This window comes from Gymnoscopelus microlampas, assembly GCF_963454915.1.
Source record: "Gymnoscopelus microlampas genome assembly, chromosome: 1".
Lineage (NCBI taxonomy): Eukaryota > Metazoa > Chordata > Actinopteri > Myctophiformes > Myctophidae > Gymnoscopelus > Gymnoscopelus microlampas.
In genome coordinates, this window is record NC_139962.1 from 45404903 (window position 1) to 45423112 (window position 18210).

General features: G+C 42.7%; 1 protein-coding gene across 1 annotated transcript in view; it reads right to left on the reverse strand.

Annotated features, from left to right (window-relative positions):
* LOC311051108 (CUB and sushi domain-containing protein 1-like) overlaps positions 1–18210 on the reverse strand; it is a gene marked incomplete at its 3' end in the record, with an annotated part of 707106 nt that overhangs the window by 212511 nt on the left and 476385 nt on the right. The window contains exon 24 of the mRNA XM_084065507.1: positions 17630–17799. Within this exon, the coding sequence (XP_083921633.1) occupies positions 17630–17799 (170 nt within the window). The remainder of the gene's footprint in view (positions 1–17629; positions 17800–18210) is intronic.

Below are 18210 nucleotides of genomic sequence, written 5' to 3' on the forward strand. Positions count from 1 at the left end.
CTGGTCAGCCATTTGCCATCTTTTATACACATCCAGCGTTTAAGAGAAATGAGAAAATAAATAAATACATCTATAAAATATTTTATATTATACGTCTTTGGGGGGGGGGATGCAGTAGTCTCAGCTGAAATCTGTCATAATGTCCAAAAATGCTTCAAATGCTTGAAAGACAGCTAAAAGTTATGGTCTAGGCTTACAGTGGGACACTGAGGCTTTGCTAACAGCTGCAATATGAGAATTAACCGATGAGGGGAGACAGCACAGATAGATCATACGGCTGTACGGTTGTTCAGAATTAAAGTCTGTCATAAATCCAATATCCAGTATGACTGAGGGGGCTCCTCCTGCCCTGCTGACTGAGACAAAGATAGCCAAGTGCAAGACTTCTGACTTTTTGGAAGTTGAAGTGGGGACATAAACTAAGTCTAAACAATATAAAAATGACTCTCTATTCCCATAACTATTCATGACTGGGGACACAGGCCTACAGGTCAATGTGTGCAGTATTCAGATCTTAATGAGACTAACACATGCTGACCATGAGTCTATATAAAGATAATCTCTCAAGAACAGATTCAGTGCTGCGCTACTGAATCTGTTGGGAGCCCCGTTCAGAACGTGTGAGCGTCAGCCTATAAGTGGGGGTGCCTTCAGATCAGGAAGCAGGCTGCGTTATACCCAATCAAATGTAGTGGGCGGGATTTACATCTGTGCGCTCGCTTCGCACTGAAAACGAACCCAAACTCACTTAACAATAGCGTCCTCGGAGCCGACAAAACCACGGAAAGTTAGTAACATGTTAACTTGTTCTTTCATCATAGAAACAAGTGGGTTTATAACCAAAACGATCCATGTTCTTTGGGGGAAATGGTATAGTGTTCCGTGGAGAAATATTGTTAGTGGGAATGAAAACATAGGCGCACCACCGGAAGTGGAGGGCTGAGGGCAGTCCAAAACGCCTGTTCCAGTCAGCGTCGGTCTATTTAATCACTCCCCCCAGAGTCAAATGCAAAAGTGAAAAACACTGGGGGCGCTGTTTTTCTTTTTATTTGACGATGTGTTCCCAGATTGATATAAAGATGATGCAAGAAAGGAGTTAAACTATTAACATATCGTCGGTGTCCAGCCAGGACCAGCTAACTCCATTTTCAGTTTTTTTTTTTTTTTCATAAATCAAGGCTATTGAACACCCTTTAGGTCTGTGTAAAATATCAAAACATTTGAACCAATGAAAAGTATTAAAAAGCGCCTCTGACGAAAACTCCCAACTCCATTGGATCCTCAAACTGTCCGTCAAAAACAAACAACTCCCCCCTCTCCTCTACACAGCGCTGCTTTTCAACAGCATGAGTAGAGCGCGTTGCGCAGTGAACGAGGAGGAGGACCACGTAAACAAGCTCCCCGTAGTCTGTTAAAACTATGCAGTGGGCCTAGACCGTGGCGTCGCGGTCTAGGCACCCTGGTTGCAAACCCTTAATAGCAGTGTGCCGCGGGTGCGTTATTATGATTCCCACACCGCGTCGTGGCAAACCCGCTGAGCGGGCGCTGTGATTGGTCAGTAGTCGCTGTGATTGACAGTTCTCGTTTTTGCTACTATGCCTATACCTAACCTTAACCCTAACCCTAACCTCAGTAAAACTATGCCTAAACCTAACCCTAACCCTAACCCTAACCTCAGTAAGACTATGCCTAAACCTAACCCTAACCCTAACCCTAACCTCAGTAAAACTATGCCTGCCGGGGAGCCAATCAGACACGTAAGGCGGGTCTAAATCCAGGACGCGGCGTGGGATTCATAATAACGCGCCGCGGGTTCGCGTCCCGTTCCCGTCGGCCTTTCCTGCATGTCTTCCCCCATCTCTCTCCCCATTCTTCCTGTCGACATACTTTCCCTGTCCCTCTCCAATAAAAACAATAAAAAAATATCAAAAACAAATCTTTAAAAAAAAAAAAACTATGCAGTGTACCTGTTTATCAAACTTAGCACTGACGCTAATGTTATGAAAACAAGTAATTATATTTCTAAAATCTATTAAGTGTTTAATGAGGAGAGCAATGTGACAAGAAGAAAGGCGTTCATAGCATTTCTGTCGCGCTATTCTACTACCTCTTTGCAGAAGTTGTTGTAATATTTAAAGTCCTGTTTATTATTGTAGGCCTATATAATAAGTGGCATGAAGCATCAGGGCATTAATTCACACGTTGTTGTGATGCATTGTGAGCTTGGAGATCCATTGTTAGCTTTTGAGAATTTGTACCCTTCAGAAACCTCTCCCTTAGCAGCGAGTGGAGCTGCTGTTGTTTGGACACCTAACTCCACTTCAGCTTGATTTCTGCTCGTCTGAAACTGCTAACTCCACTTGCGCTGGGTAAAGTGTTGATTTACCCGCGATTTGGTTAAAGTGCTGATAATATAATGACACATGCAAGTATCTGACAATATATAAAGTCACTATACCAACTTTGATGAGGCAGTATTGCTTTGTTTAAAAAATATAAGGTTTTCTTCATTTCCTGAAAAACGTATATTTTGTTTTTGCGTTTCCTGAACAATGAGCGTTTTGGAGTTAGCAGTTTCTGGCTGGACAGCAGAGATATCATTGTCTGGGATATTATTGAACTCAAAACAACAGTAAACAACAGCTCATAATTAGCCCATTCTCTCCTTCACAATTAACTAAAACATCCTCAAGCAGAAAGCAGCTACTACTGATAAAGAATGACTGACAGCACACTATTTACATAAAATATGGTACTTTTAAAATAGCACCTAACACATATCCATGACAATTTGATAATTGTATAAGAAAGTGAAGAGTATAGCGAATAACAGACTATGAAATAATCCTCACAACTGATATAAAACTGGATATACAGTTTTAAAGTAAAGTGGAATAAAACTACTCAAATGTTGTGAAGTCTCATGATTCATCCACGTCAACTTTATTCCACATTTTTGCTGTGTTATGGCCTGCGGTGTTAATTTGAGAAAAACACCATATGTTAAAAACTATCAGTGCTCTCTCATTGCCCTGGAGAGAGAGTATTAGAAGAGCATTAAGGTTAGCAGACTCTAGTTTCGTTAGCTGGCTTATAAGGTTAGCATACTCTCGCTGGATTATACCAGTGTTCACCTAATTTGCATGATTGGAAGGTTAGTGTGTTCTGAACTGCTCCAGATGTTCGCTGTTTGCTTCATCGGCATCTTTTTGACTTCCTCCGAGGGACGTTGGCCTTTAACCTGCCAGTGTCTCACTAGTGTCACTGCTCTACTTTTCTTGTTATTCTCCCAGTCTGGCTTGCCTTGGTCTGCATCCATCGGCCTGTTTCCATATTTTCTCCCCCCTCCGCCCTCTACCTAGCTCTCCCTCCCTCTCTCCCCCTCCCTGGGGCTTATTGTAGTATTCATCATCAGTCCATTACCAAGTCATGAGGGCGCGAGTCCCCAGTTCTCTATCTGTAGCGCTTGCTAGACAGAGCCCCGAGGTAGGGTCAGGTGACATTACAACTCTACCAGAATGCAAAGAGACACTGACACTGTGGCTTTAGCAGTACTAGTTAATGCTTATACTTGTTCATACTCTTAATAACTCCTAGAGGTTAAAGTAACACAAAGCTCATGCTTCTCTGTGCCTTGCCTGTTCATCATTCCTGGTAGGTTGTTTTTTTCTGCCCCCTTTCTTTTCTCAAAACGAGTCTTCTCTTGAACACAATTAAAGTGCTTGCGGTGAATCAGGCGATTCAGCGAAAAGTGAGACTTTAGTGATGGCTCCATGCAATTCCCACAATAAACCTTCTCTATACTACAGAGCGGAAGAATGTTTTCTATCCAGGGCTGCCTCCTATATGAGGGGACATTTGTTTTTATGCCTATATGATCTTTATTCTAAGTACTGCAATCAGTTCTGAACCTGAATATGTACTTTCATCACCAGAAAAAACCCTGAATGCACTCAGTCACCTTTCCAAGATAACTAAAACTTCAATATCTGATGTCTGCCATACTGTATGTCTGGTTGTACAATAGAGAATGAGTGTGTACACGTACTTCATAGCCAAAATAACTCAATAGCTAAATTAGAGCTATTCAATTAGCAGGTTCACACAATTACAATACAATGTCTTAGGGCTCTCAAGAGACTGACAATTACATAGCAGGCATATGTCAGTAGTTTCCCACAAATGCTCACATACAGTACTACCTCTCTCTCTCTCATTACACACTCATAACACGCACGCGCACACACGCACAGAGAAAACCCTGTAATTTAAGATGTGTATGGCTCTGTATTAATCAGCAGAGTAATTACAGGGAACATTGTTTTACAGTGCAATTTTATAGTACAGATGTGCACACACTAATGCACATTACTGCACCGGAGACGATGCTGTCATGGTACATGGAAATATTTCCAGTGTCTGCTGTAGGGGAGAAATACAGGCAGAACCAATGTAATTATGAAATAGCTTAGTCTAAAACGGAGCACTCAACAATAGCTAGGCTAATGTTTCATTCTTTTTTTCCATGTCAGATTAGGACCAATATAATGACCCGTCAGCTTCCTCTAATCTCAGATAAGTCCTATCAAAGGCAAGCTCGTGCCCAGATCTGAACCGGACAAAGAAGGAAACATCTCAGACTTAACCCATCTCATATGCAATTTGGGTGAAGTCTGGGATAAAAGGAAGTGTGAAATATTCCCCCATGACTCCTGTATAATTTCATTTCTGAAGCCGTATGTGGTCTCCTCCAGGCAGCCTGTTTTACACGGTTTGCTCCAACATAGGCAATCAGAATAACTTGCCCACCAATCTTTCGCTAGGCTTTTAAATTCATTTTACATTTGTGCAATTACATGTGCGCGCACACACACACACACACACACACACACACACCCCAACCCCAAATCTTTTTACGATTTCTATCATTATTCTGTTGTTGTTATTATATATGCTGCTGCATTGTCTGAAGGAAGCCACAACCAAAAATAAGTTTTACTCTTATGTACCTGTACACAAGATGTAACAATAAAGTACAACCTTGAACACGAGTGCGTGCACATGCTCATAAACACATTGAAAAGTAAGGGAGAACATGATGTGCGTTGAAGCAGATGCAGAGACAGGGAAAGTGAAAACTTGCTTCATTTTCTCTCTCGCAGTTTGATGTTGATTTAATTTTTATAGATTTTGTTTTCGTCAGTGAGATTCTTCATTTGATTCAACACAGTAACTCCCCATTTCATATAGCACAAAATAGTACGGAATACGGAATAGCAGGGAATGAATTGTGTTCCCGTAAACAGAAAGCAAATATTTTCTAAACATTACATAGCCCAATAGTTCCACATTATGCAGGATGGGCGCTAACACTGATACCAATGGATATTAGTTAGGGGCCTGATGCATGTTGGGTAAACAGGCAGAGAAAGTGAATCACACACTTTACTCATAGCCCCTTAATCGTCAGTTTCATGCAAGCCAATAATCTGGTTTTGGCTTTGTGCCTTGGGTCATACAATACACGGAATACATACTAGTAATAGACTTATACAAAAGACAGATGCTAGTGCTAATACTCCTGTAAGAACGACTAGACAAGACAAGAAGGAGTTCGCTTAGTAAAAAACGTGCTAGTCCCAGGGGACACACAGACAATCTCTAACCCCAGAACAGTTATTCTGTATCTTCTTTCAATTCTCTCCATTATTTTATTTCCCTATTTGGCCCATTTGTCATATAAGCTGAGTATCACCTCTGACTTCATGAACAGTTCATTTCAGACAAGGTTGAAAAAATATTCTGATTTTTATAAGATCTGTGAACCAGTTTAAAGTTTATAAAGTCAACTGTGGTCACAATGTCATGGGCTGTTGTCCATACATGTGACTTAACCCCATGAGCCCTAGCAACCCTATTCTGGGATGAACATTCAATGAAAAGAGCAGATCTACAAGCTGCTTGTGGCGCATCGTGAGCTTGTAGATCGGCTATTTTTGGTGATGAGATTTGGTATAGAGGAAAATACTAGAGGATCAACGAAGCTTATAGGGTTTAAGTGGTTATTTATTTATATATCCTACAATTTGATAAACACATATTTGATTATAGCTGATTACACTGATGGACTGGATTTGTTCATTCTCCAGTTGTATATCTGAGCTTTTGAACCATGCCAAGCTAATCGAGCCTGTTTTGCATTCAGTTTAATGCTGTAAAACTTGTGTTCATGTTGCCAATATTTGCAAACATTTAGCAAGAATAAACCAGTAGAGTTAAAGGATTATGAAATGTTATGTGCCCATTCCGTTGTCTATCGACAAAGGAATTGTCTATCATTTGTGGCTTAACAATAAAGTAATGTGAAAATAACTCCAAATGTGTTGCTTTTAATTACTATGGATTCTAATAGATAATCTGTGGGCAAATAAACCAGCACATTCAATTCACAAAGTCACATTACAAATTCCGAAAACATGCTTTTACTTTGGAATACAAATATAAATGGTATTCCTTAATGTAATGTAACTGCATTATATTGGAAGCAGTTGAGCTGTTATGGCCATTGCAGTACTATTTCAGCATTAAGTGGGTTTGTTTAAATGTAAGTTTGACTGCTGTTCCAAGGTTTAAAGCATTGGTTCTCTTACTTAATATTGTCATTCCTTTTACTTTTATATTTGACTTCTCGTTTGCGTTTATGGCTTGATAAGGCACTGCTTTTACTTAAGTGTCGAAGTGTGTGGCACTCCATTATACTGACTATCAAATAATTAGAATCTCCTTTCTCTCATTTCCTTGTTTGTGGAAGACATATAGGTAACAGTGTAAATGTGGTCGTGAATGTATTGGTAAACTGAGCTTGTAGACAAATGATGTTTACACAATTGCAAATAATGATACGGATGATAGGGGTGTCTGGCACTGACAAGGGTCTCCAATTTATATTCATGTTTCAAAAAGTGAATGTACTTCATACTGAATAGCTCCAGCACACCATTTATTGATACGGTGAGCACCAAGGCTGTTCATTACTCCAAATGTTACGCGATAATTACACACCTATTGTGGACACACAATATGCTAATACATTATGTCAGAGTATAAACGACATTGCTTTCCGTCAGCGCTGTACATTTACCAAAGTACTTGAGTATTAACTTTTTCAATATTTTATACTTCTATATCACTAAACAACTCAGAGGCAAATATTGTACTTTTTACTCTACTGCAATTATTTGAAAAATGTAGCTATTAACATACACTGATTATGATGCTGTTGGTTAAGCTACCCAGCAGCACACAAAGTCCTTAAAATAATCCCCACCTTTATCAGATGCAGCATTAAAGTGATGAGCACCTTAATGCATAACTAATGATAACTAATTGTGGAATGACACATTCTGCATAATGGGTACTTTTGCGTATGGTACTGTAAGTATTTTTCAATGCTTTTATTCAAGTATCATTTGGAATACCAGGATTATTACTTGTGTATTGCTACTTCTACTAAAGTAAAAAAAAGAAACTAGAAAAAGTGCTCCTCGGAGCACAACTCTCCGCCAGAAGACTTGTGTTGGTTCGAAGGTCGCGAAGGTCGCTATCCCTCTTGTATATGTAAGTGTCCTATCCATCCTGTCTGGGTAAATGTCCTCTTCCGTTCATTCTGTGTAAGTGTCCTATCCCTCCTGTCCTATCCGTCCTGTCTATGTAAGTGTCATATCCCTCCTGTCTATATAAGTGTCCTATCTGTCCTATCTGTCCAATAAGACAGATAGGAACAATTGGACCGCGACTACTTGACTACTTCCGGTTCGAAGGTCTGGGAGTGAGCTAGTGGCCGGATTTTCGGTATTGGAATCTGGCTTATCACAGTGACACATGTATTTATAGGTCGCTATCCCTCTTGTATATGTAAGTGTCCTATCCAACCTGTCTGGGTAAGTGTCCTCTTCCGTTCTGTCTGTGTGAGTGTCCTATCCCTCCTGTCTGTATAAGTGTCCTATGTCATATCCCTCCTGTCTATATAAATGTCCTATCTGTCCTATCTGCCAATTATGTATCAGCCATGCAGCCATTTCATGGTTCCCGTCTTACCTCACTCTGACAGTGGCGGAGACACTGTCAGAGTGATGCCATGTATATATAGGCCCGGTGGCGTCACTAGCCAATCAGATCACAGTATTTCACGTGTCACGTGAGGCTTGACCAATCGGTGTGTCATGTTTAGAAAGTGAAAACGCAGTGATAACAACACTCTCCTGGCGGAGAGTAATAAAACAATGTAATACTTCTCTTTTACCATTGCTTTCCATGGTGGTTCACCATGGTGGAGTAAATAACAGCAGCATCTTACATTTCGTCAAGTGGAGACATCGTACGTCCAAACACTACGAGTGTACAAATGTACACTCTCAGAGTTACAGACCCGTAAGGGTAAATTTGGGACCCCTAGTGGTTCCAAGTACCCCTAATGTTGAGAACCAGTGCTTTAAACCTTGGAAAAGCAGTCACACTTCCACTTAAACAAAGCCACTTCATGCTGAAATTATAGTGCAATGGAGATAACAGCTCAACTGCTTCCAACATAGGGTACCATAATGCTACATGATACTGTACATATTGGAACATTACAGGAATACTACTTATATTTGTATTCCAAAACTTACCATCCTGGGAACATTACCTCCACACCTACAACCATGGTAAGCCTCTGTAAAAGTCTGGGAGAATTAGAGGTTATGTATGTACTTTTACATAGGTTCTTTTAGTTCAGGAGTGAGACACTCACTATGGGAAACAGCGCCATCTGGCGATGCAACAGAGCTACACACAATACGCTCCCGGGCCCATTCATTGGGCAAGAGGGTCTGTCACGTCACCGGCCGTCCCTTCCCCTTTCCGGAAGGACATATAAGGCCCGGTCGTGACGTAGAACTTCCTCCAACACAGTTCCTCTGTTCGCAGTGGCGAACTAAGGGGTGTTTGGTGAGTGTCTCACTCTTGAACTAAAAGAACCTCTAGTTCTTTGTCGTTCTGAGTCGTGAGAAACTCACTATGGGATCTATAAACCCCCCGGAAGCGTTAAAACGTCCAATCCCCGAAAAACCGCACATGGCCACCAAGAGGACCATCTTAACCCATTGCATGCCAATCACGTAGATCTACGTGAACCTATTTAAAGCCGCCACGTGCCAATCGCGTAGATCTACGTGAAGTGAAAAAAAATTCAAAATAAAAGTTTTTTTTTATTTTATGAAAAATCTCTGGCACTGGCTAGAAATTTTCAGAAATAATCTCTGGCAGTTAAAGGGTTAAGACTAACTAATTCCAGGTCTGCAGCCTTGAAAGGTTCAATGGGAGAGCGGCAGAGTGCATCCAGCCCCACTGCCAGATCCCCAGCTGGGAACAGAGGCCTGTTAGGTGGCCTAGCTCGTCTAGCGCCGCCCCTCCCTGAATGTTAGCCACCACATCAGGAGTCAAGCCACACGAGTCTAAGGTAGCCATCTCACGGGCCAGACCCACCGGTCTGGGTCCCGGGGGTGGTCGATCTCGTTCCCTGCCTACGGTCCGGTCCGTGATCGGAGGGAGAGGCCATGGCTTGGCGTAGAGGAGAGGAGTCACCTCTGATCTCCACACGCCCCAAGCCGGCGCCGCCAACAGCGCAGACAAATCGACCTGTGGTCGGCCAAACCAGGCCCGACAGCAGGTCCGTTCCGCTGTTCAGGAGGCCCGGAACATGGACCGCACAAATCGATGTGAGGCGTGAGTTGCACAACGTCGTCAGCTCGCATGCTAGCCTGTCCAACACTCGGGGGCCCAAGCCTCCCTGTTTGTTGACATAACACATGGTCGTGGTGTTGTCTGTCCTAGGCAACCGCTGATACGAGCCTCAAAGTGTCTGAGTGCGAGAAACACTGCCATCAGCTCCAGGTAGTTGGTGTGGGCCGACAGTAGACTGAGGTCCCACACCCCCCTGGCCGCGCGGCCTTCGTGGACGGCGCCCCCGCCTGTGAGGCTGGCGTCCGTCGCGATGACCCTCTGTGAGATCACAGCACCTATACTGACACCCTCTGACAGAAAAAAAGTGTGCGTGACCACAGCCTGAGTGAATCCATGCAAAGTGGAGACACCAGACCTTGTCGAGACTCCATGGTTGAAAAGGTCTCATAAATAGCCTGCTTAGGCGGATCAGGTGTATGGTCGAAGCCATGAGACCCGCCACCTGCATGCACAGCCTGTAAGTGACTTTCTTTCCTACGTGGAAAGACCTCACACAGGACAGGAAGCCGTCTATCTCTCCTGAGACAGACATGCTACGAGCGTGGTCGAGTCCAGTGAGATCCCTATAAGGGAGGTCTGCTAAGACGGAACCAAAACGCTCCTTTGGAAATTGACGGTGAAACCCCAACAGTAAGCGTCCCTCAGGTCTATGTTGGTCCACCGGTCCCTCTAACGTACCATGCGCAGTAGCGCCACTGTCGTCAGCATACGAAACTTGAATTTCGTAAGAGACTTGTTGAGACCCCCTAATCCAGAATGGGTCGCATATCCTCCCCCCTTCTTTTTGACCAGAAAAAAAAAATCGAAGAAAACCCAGTCGGTTCCGATTCGTAGATATTTTTATGATAGCGCCCTTGATCAGGAGAGAGACCCTCTCTCCCAGACACATGGCTGCATTACCTCTCCGCATGAGAGAAACAACATTGTGTCTGACATATAGTGGAGTCACAAATGGAGGTTCCGTGACCATCCTTTGGCAAGGATGGTTTGACGATTGATTTGACCTCTATGGACCCTTTAAAAAAGATTTAGCCCCCAGGTCCCTCCCAAAAATCCCGGCACACAATTTTAATTGTAAGACCTCGTTTTGACACCGAAATTCAAGATGGCCGACATCCAGTAGAGTAAAAACTTATACCCAGGGGGCAAAGGGGGGTATGCTGCATTTGCCCTGCCATAAAAGGTTGGCCACCAGAAATAATATCTATGACCCAGTAGGATCACAACCTATATGGACAACAAGGTCACCTTGCTGCTGGAAATCCAATATGGCCGCCTCAATATTATCAGAAAATAGCTTTGGCAATAACTTTTGAACCAGATGGGCTAGAAATAAAAACTTGGTGTCTATTTCATGGTTTCAGAGCATGAGAAACTCAATGGAATACTTATCTTTATGATTGGGTGTGTCTGGACCTTTCATTTGCATATTTCCAAGATGGACGCCACGCGAAAATGAGTTTTACTATGACTTTTACAGTGACAGCTGGCTGTTATGGCAAAAAGTCTGCTTTTTAAGCAATATGAACACATTTGGTCAGTTTGAGCTTTAATTTATATGTTGTCAATATGGCTGCAGTCATAAATAATGTATGGTATTACATTTTCCCTCAGATTTATTGATTTATAGATCTATAGTTGTGGGGATGATTGCAGAGAAAAATAGGAGAAAAAGCCCACAATGTATCTTATGTATCATTTTAATAAACTAAATACAATATAAACAGACACATGCACACTCCAAGACTTGCCAAAAACTTCAACTTTAGGGCTATACAAATTAACATAGTGGTATGCATTCAAGTAACATAACAAAAGATAGAGTACTTAGTGACAAATAGAGTAAAGGCGGAGTTGAGGTTGCCTACAAAAGGTTCATTTTGACCTCTATGGTGCTGTCTTGCCTGCTTCTAAAGCCAATGATACTATGGTACAATGCTATTCACTGTCACTGTTGTCATGTGTTGCACTGATCTTGCTGCATCATGTCTCTAGTCCCTGGCAACGGCATCCTAAGTAGCATGGAATTGCCTTCTTTGCACGGGAACAGTTTTTCTGGCAGCCTTTGATACACCTGCATGATATTGCCTTGTTCATTGACACAGGTCAGGCTGGCTCGGTAGATGCAAGGGGGACTGCATTGCTAGCACTGAGAGACCATCCATACTCTGTGAAAGAAGGAATATCCGGCTTGGCGATATGTGCACATTTATCTATTATGGTTGCTAGAACAGCTCTTCTCAGGTGCAGGTCAAAGGCATTCTCTGTCGGGGGCAGCAGCTTTAAGAGGGTTGATCTATTATTGAGGAACTTGTACACTCTAAGCTTACTCAGGTCAAAATCCTCCTGGTGGTCCGCTTTGGATGTATATACAGCAATTGTGAGGTCTCGTGCCTTATTGATGGACGTCATCTCAGAGGGAATCATAAGAGTTTTCACCAAACTCCTCAAGTGCAGAGATCCAGACGCATGATGGCCTTGAACCATGCCTTCTTCCCAGTGAAGAAGGGATAGCTGGTGGTACAGTATCTCTGCCACTTAAACTATGGATAAAGGGCAGGGCACGACACTGTGCGAGCCCCAGTGCTGATACCATTTGATGGATAGGAAGGTATGAATTTTGCTCTGTTCTCACCCACAGCTCTGGAAGGCATCTGAGATGGGTTGCTGCATAGTAAAGGCACAAGATGATGATGTCTGTGTCATTGGCATGGATGACAACTCTGTCTCTGGACACTGTACAGGGTGTGGAGTATTATTCTTGTATCAGCCTCCTGTTGTGTGGATTCTAGTGCAGGGACATCTTCAATAGACCCCTCCTTGATCACCACACTCCTTGTCTCTTCTTTAAACCCCCCACCCAGGTAAAGATGTGTTGGACCAAGGGCTGACTTAAGTTTCTCATTTTCACACCATTCGTCACAGAGGAAACTCAATAGGTTTGCCTTGTTAGCTGACACAGCAAAAAACTCCTGAGGATCTGGAGCTGTGTAATGCATACTAACTTCATATTCTTTGGTAGGTTTTGGTCAAGCATATCTGTGTTCTTGCTCAGCTGTCTTAAGACTAGGTCCACTGTACCGGTCAAAACAGAAGTGAATGATCTCTGTGCCAGCAGGCACATCATTCAACAGCAGACGTTGGTATCGTTCAGCGATTGTTCCAAATGCTTCACCTTTCAGGAACGACCAATGGCGCATGGCATACATGGCATCAATAACTACTGCTGTTTTTATGTCTTCTGTAGGCAGGTCAGGGATGCATGCAACTTTGGTCTCCACTTTCAGGACCTTAACAAGGCTTGCCTTGGTACCTGTTCTCATCCTGCCATCTTCCTGGAAGAGGGAAGGGGGGAAGTCACTGCACTCGTGGTTGCCTATAAAGTCAACAAGGTTGAGTTCTCCACCACTGGCTATGATTTGGGTATGGCTATGATTTGAGCAATCCATGGTCTCGAAGGGCGGATCCAAACCCAGGCGCCCGGAGCAGGCGCGTCCTCCGATTGCTTCACCAAGCTATGTCCCCACTGCTGCCTTGACTACGATCTCTGCATCCCGGATTACACGACTCTGACCAGACTCATGGTGTGGGTCTGCCATATTGACATATAAATTAAAGCTCAAACTGACCAAATGTGTTCATATTACTTAAAAAGCAGACTTTTTGCCATAACAGTCAGCTGTCACTGTAAAAGTCATAGTAAAACTCATTTTCGCGTGGCGTCCATCTTGGAAATATGCAAATGAAAGGTCCAGACACACCCAATCATAAAGATAAGTATTCCATTGAGTTTCTCATGCTCTGAAACCATGAAATAGACACCAAGTTTTTATTTCTAGCCCATCTGGTTCAAAAGTTATTGCCAAAGCTATTTTCTGATAATATTGAGGCAGCCATATTGGATTTCCAGCAGCAAGGTGACCTTGTTGTCCATATAGGTTGTGATCCTACTGGGTCATAGATATTATTTCTGGTGGCCAACCTTTTATGGCAGGGCAAATGCAGCATACCCCCCTTTGCCCCCTGGGTATAAGTTTTTACTCTACTGGATGTCGGCCATCTTGAATTTCGGAGTCAAAACGAGGTCTTACAATTACAATTGTGTCAGATTTGGAATCCTCATGGTTGACTTGTATGGAAAAGTGCCTTCATACATGATTCTAGGTCATCCAGATCAAAAGTTAATTTTTAGAGATGGCGCCGGGCGCCTTTTTGAATTTGGCTGTCTAGCAAAAAATGCCGGGATTTTTGGGAGGGACCTGGGGGCTAAATCTTTTTTAAAGGGTCCATAGAGGTCAAATCAATCGTCAAACCATCCTTGCCAAAGGATGGTCACGGAACCTCCATTTGTGACTCCACTAATAGGAGGTATGTAAAAGGCACGTGGAAAGAACCATATCAGTGCAACCGCAGTGTGTTGTTGTTGTTGTCTAGGGGAGCTGACCAGTACAACCACAGTGTTACTGCTGTACTGAGCCTGACCAGTACAAACACAGTGTAACACTGACGTACCTGCTGCATTAAGGCAACACTGTGTCGTTGTGAGTGAGGCTAGTTAGCCACTAAGTGAAACAACAGTAGCCTGACTGGGGCTATGCTAGCATAGAAGCTATCCAAGCTAGTCAAAGGCTATGGAATCGAAGATTTTAGTTGTTGTTAAATAAATTTTTAATGCGTGTGAGCCGTAGTTACATCTGCTAACAGAGGAACTGAAGAGGAAGTACTACGTCATGACCGGGCCTTATATGTCCTTCCGGAAAGGGGAAGGTCCCTTCCCCTTTCCGGAAGGACATATAAGACCCGGTGCCAAGGGAGCGTATTGTGTGTAGCTCTGTTGCATCGCCAGATGGCGCTGTTTCCCATAGTGAGCGTCTCACGACTCAGAACGACAAAGAACCATACTAATAGTGCTGATGCAATCTAACCACATATAGGCTCAGCCACTCTCATGGCCTAATACTGATAATACACTCTAACCACATACTGGCTTAACCATGCCCTCAGGCATAATGCTGCTAAAGAGACAATGTGAATAAAAAAAAAAAAACTGTTTTACAAGATTTAACCCATTTTCCATTTGGTTACTTTTGTACATAAATTAACAGAGAGGATGTTATGGTGTATGGGCTGGGGGTCTAGACTGTAAGAGAGCTCAAATAAGTGCTTCCTGACTGACACAAAAGAAGATGCAGATTCAATAGTAAATATGATCCAGAGGAACATGTGCCGTTCTCTTTATAGATCAGAAGTGCACAATGGAGCATGGCCCGGTCAATGAGTAGATATGAGTCATGGTCACTCCCAGTCATGAATTTGTATGAGAATACTAATAGATGCAGAAGACTTTTTACATTTTGTAGACTGAGAAGACCTTTCTGACCTTTTTGAATCGTTCCCCTGATAAATAAAACTAAAACTAACACAACTAATACAAACTAAACGTAACTAAAATTCAAACTGAACAGAAAATGAGAACAAAATGAAGTGAAAACAAATTGAAAATAAAAACTAATGAAAAAGGCCAAAAAATAATAACCTTGCTATGAGTCTGAGAAATATTCAGCAATGGGAGAACATCACAGTGCAAACATCAGTTGCACTGATAAAGAAAATGGGAAATGAAAATCTACTGCAACCATGTGAAACATTCTAGCCAGTGCAAATGTTTGTTTTTTTTTGTGTTTTTTATTTAGGATAAACAATTTTTTATCTTTTTCATTTTTCTCCCCAATGTAGTTATGCCATGTATATAGTCCCTGTCACTGCCAAACCATATACTGTACTTGTTGGACTTGGGGAAGTTATATAGATAAAAATAGATAACTACATGTCTCCTCAATGCACATGGTGTCGGCGTGTCGCCAACAGCTTCTTTCCACCTGACAGTGAGGAGATTCACTGGGAGGACGTAACGCCTCCTCCCAGTTCTGCTCCCTGCTGAACAGGTGCCCTGACCAACCTGTAGGAATTGCTAGTACAGAGACAGAGATCACCTCCCCTGCCGGCTTCCCACCCAAGAACACGGCCAATTGTGTTCGTTGGAGCGCCTAGCCAAGCCGGAGGCTCAGTGGCGGCGGATTCTAGCCCTGCAGTCTCCACAGCGGTGGGCAGGTACTTTACCCCTGCTGTGCCACCTGAACACCCCCAGTGCAATGCTTTTATAGCTGCTAGAAGAGTTTAGTCTTACTACAGACCAGCCGAACCATGAAAAATGCCCGATAGCACTAAAAGCAGGGTTTAAAACGATAACTTTACAAGTCTGATAAAGGTTACACATTTATTTTATAGCCAGTTATGTAACACAGTGGAATACTTATACTCTTAATTCAAATACTTAAACTCTAAAAGCAAGGTTAGGCCATGTCCACCAAAGCATTTTTCCCCAGCTGAAAATGCAAGGTGCTCAACTAAAATCATCATCCAAACACCCAGAGTTGAAAATTCTCTGTGACTAGATAAAAGTGCCAGTTATGAATGGAGCGCAGAATAGGCGCTCTGCGCCTCATTGCACTGCTGGAATTTCCAGCATAGCATAAATACATGGTGCTCCCACTTAAAACTATTGAAAACATACGCTGTGCTGAGAAAAAGCCCCTTAATGCAAAAGGTGTGAGATGATACTGTATGTCTAGTCTCTACAGTGTTGCATGCATTGTCAAAACTTATGTCACATTGTCAAAACTCTTTAGAGAAACATAAATCTATGTGGAACAAACTGAATCAATTTCCATTGCTTTCACACAAAATGCATTCAATGACCACATTTTCCAAAATCCATGAACTATTTTCTCGTTTGTACTCCATCACCTTGCAAAGCACTATATTTGCAGGACATTTTTCAAATGCTAACTAACACACTGTGTTAAAAACCCATTCAAAACAGTATCATGCCGGAGAGTCTTGGCATAATACTTGAAATAACAACCATTCTGAATGCAGCTGATTGCAATTTCAGCTGAAAGCCTACCTAGGTGTCCTATTTTTAGTAGCTGTTACTAAACAGACAAAAGGGGACAATGTGGCATGTGTGTGGGATGATGTGGCATAACACCACTCTGCTGCAATCACAGGCTGGTTTGCTGCACATCCCGAGATGTCAGTACTATTCTAGCCTCCATATTCCCCCTCCCAAAACCCCATAGAAGAGTTTTCGTGGAGGTGGACAGTTTACAGTATGACCGCCATGCGCATGACCACATGTCCTTGCTGGATGTCACGAATGTGGGATGTAGAGACACTTTGTCTGAAGACTGCAAGGGTTGGATTAGACATTCCAGAACTTTCTAAGATGCATCGCAGAAAGGATATGAGATGTGAGGTTGATGAGAACAGGTGAGAGGAAGAACTAGAACACTCACTGTACTTTATGTACATTATATATATATATATATATATATATATATATATATATATATATATATATATATATATATATATATATATATATATATATATATATATATATATATACATATATATATATATATATGCACACATATACAGTATATTCCCCCCCAATAATATAGTATATAATATACGTGTGAGTGTGTGTGTGTGTGTGTGTGTGTGTGTGTGTGTGTGTGTGTGTGTGTGTGTGTGTGTGTGTGTGTGTGTGAGAGAGAGAGAAAATGTGTGGGTGTTGTGTATGCGTGCGTGCGTGCATATGCAACGTGCGTGCGTTGTGTATGCATGCGCGTGCCCGCGTGCGTGCGTGCGTGTGAAGCTGTTTGGCCATGTGTTTAGGAATGCGGCTGCCAACGGTTATATTGAAAAACAATCACTGCGGCGTTGAGGCTGTGAGTGTGCGCGCGCGTGTGTGTGTGTGTGTGTATTTGTGTGTGTATACCTTTAGATAGTCTCCTTCTTGCAGTGCAAAGCTCTCAGCAGTCAGCCTGATTCCTTTGCCTGTCTCCGTGGTGATACGGTAGATACACTCATGGTTGTTATCGTAGTTGGAGGGGAAATTAGGAGAGAGGAGCACACCTTCAGTTCCTACAGAGGAGGCCCCGCACTCTGCTACAGTAGTGGGGCAAAGGAGGGAGAAGACGGAAAAAGGAGAAAGAGAGAAAGAGGCAGAGGATGGAAGCATTAACCACTTTCAACCTGGCATCCCTATTTTTCGGCAGATCTGTAAACTCGCTATGTGTTGCATCGCGATAAGTTGTTGGGTGGTAGATCGGCTATGTTTGCCATTCGTCGTATGACAAAATAAACAAGGGCTTAAGTGGTCGCCGGTCTCTGGGTTTGCTTGTTACATGAGAGGAAACAAGAGGAGACGATCACGCTTTCATTTACAATGGAGAAGGCCCAACGCTTTTCAAGAGCAGAAGAAAGAGGAGAAATACATCAGAATCACAGCAACCTCTTCAATCACTGGGGAGGATGAGGAAGAGAGAGAAGCGCATACAGTAACAGCGTGTATACAAT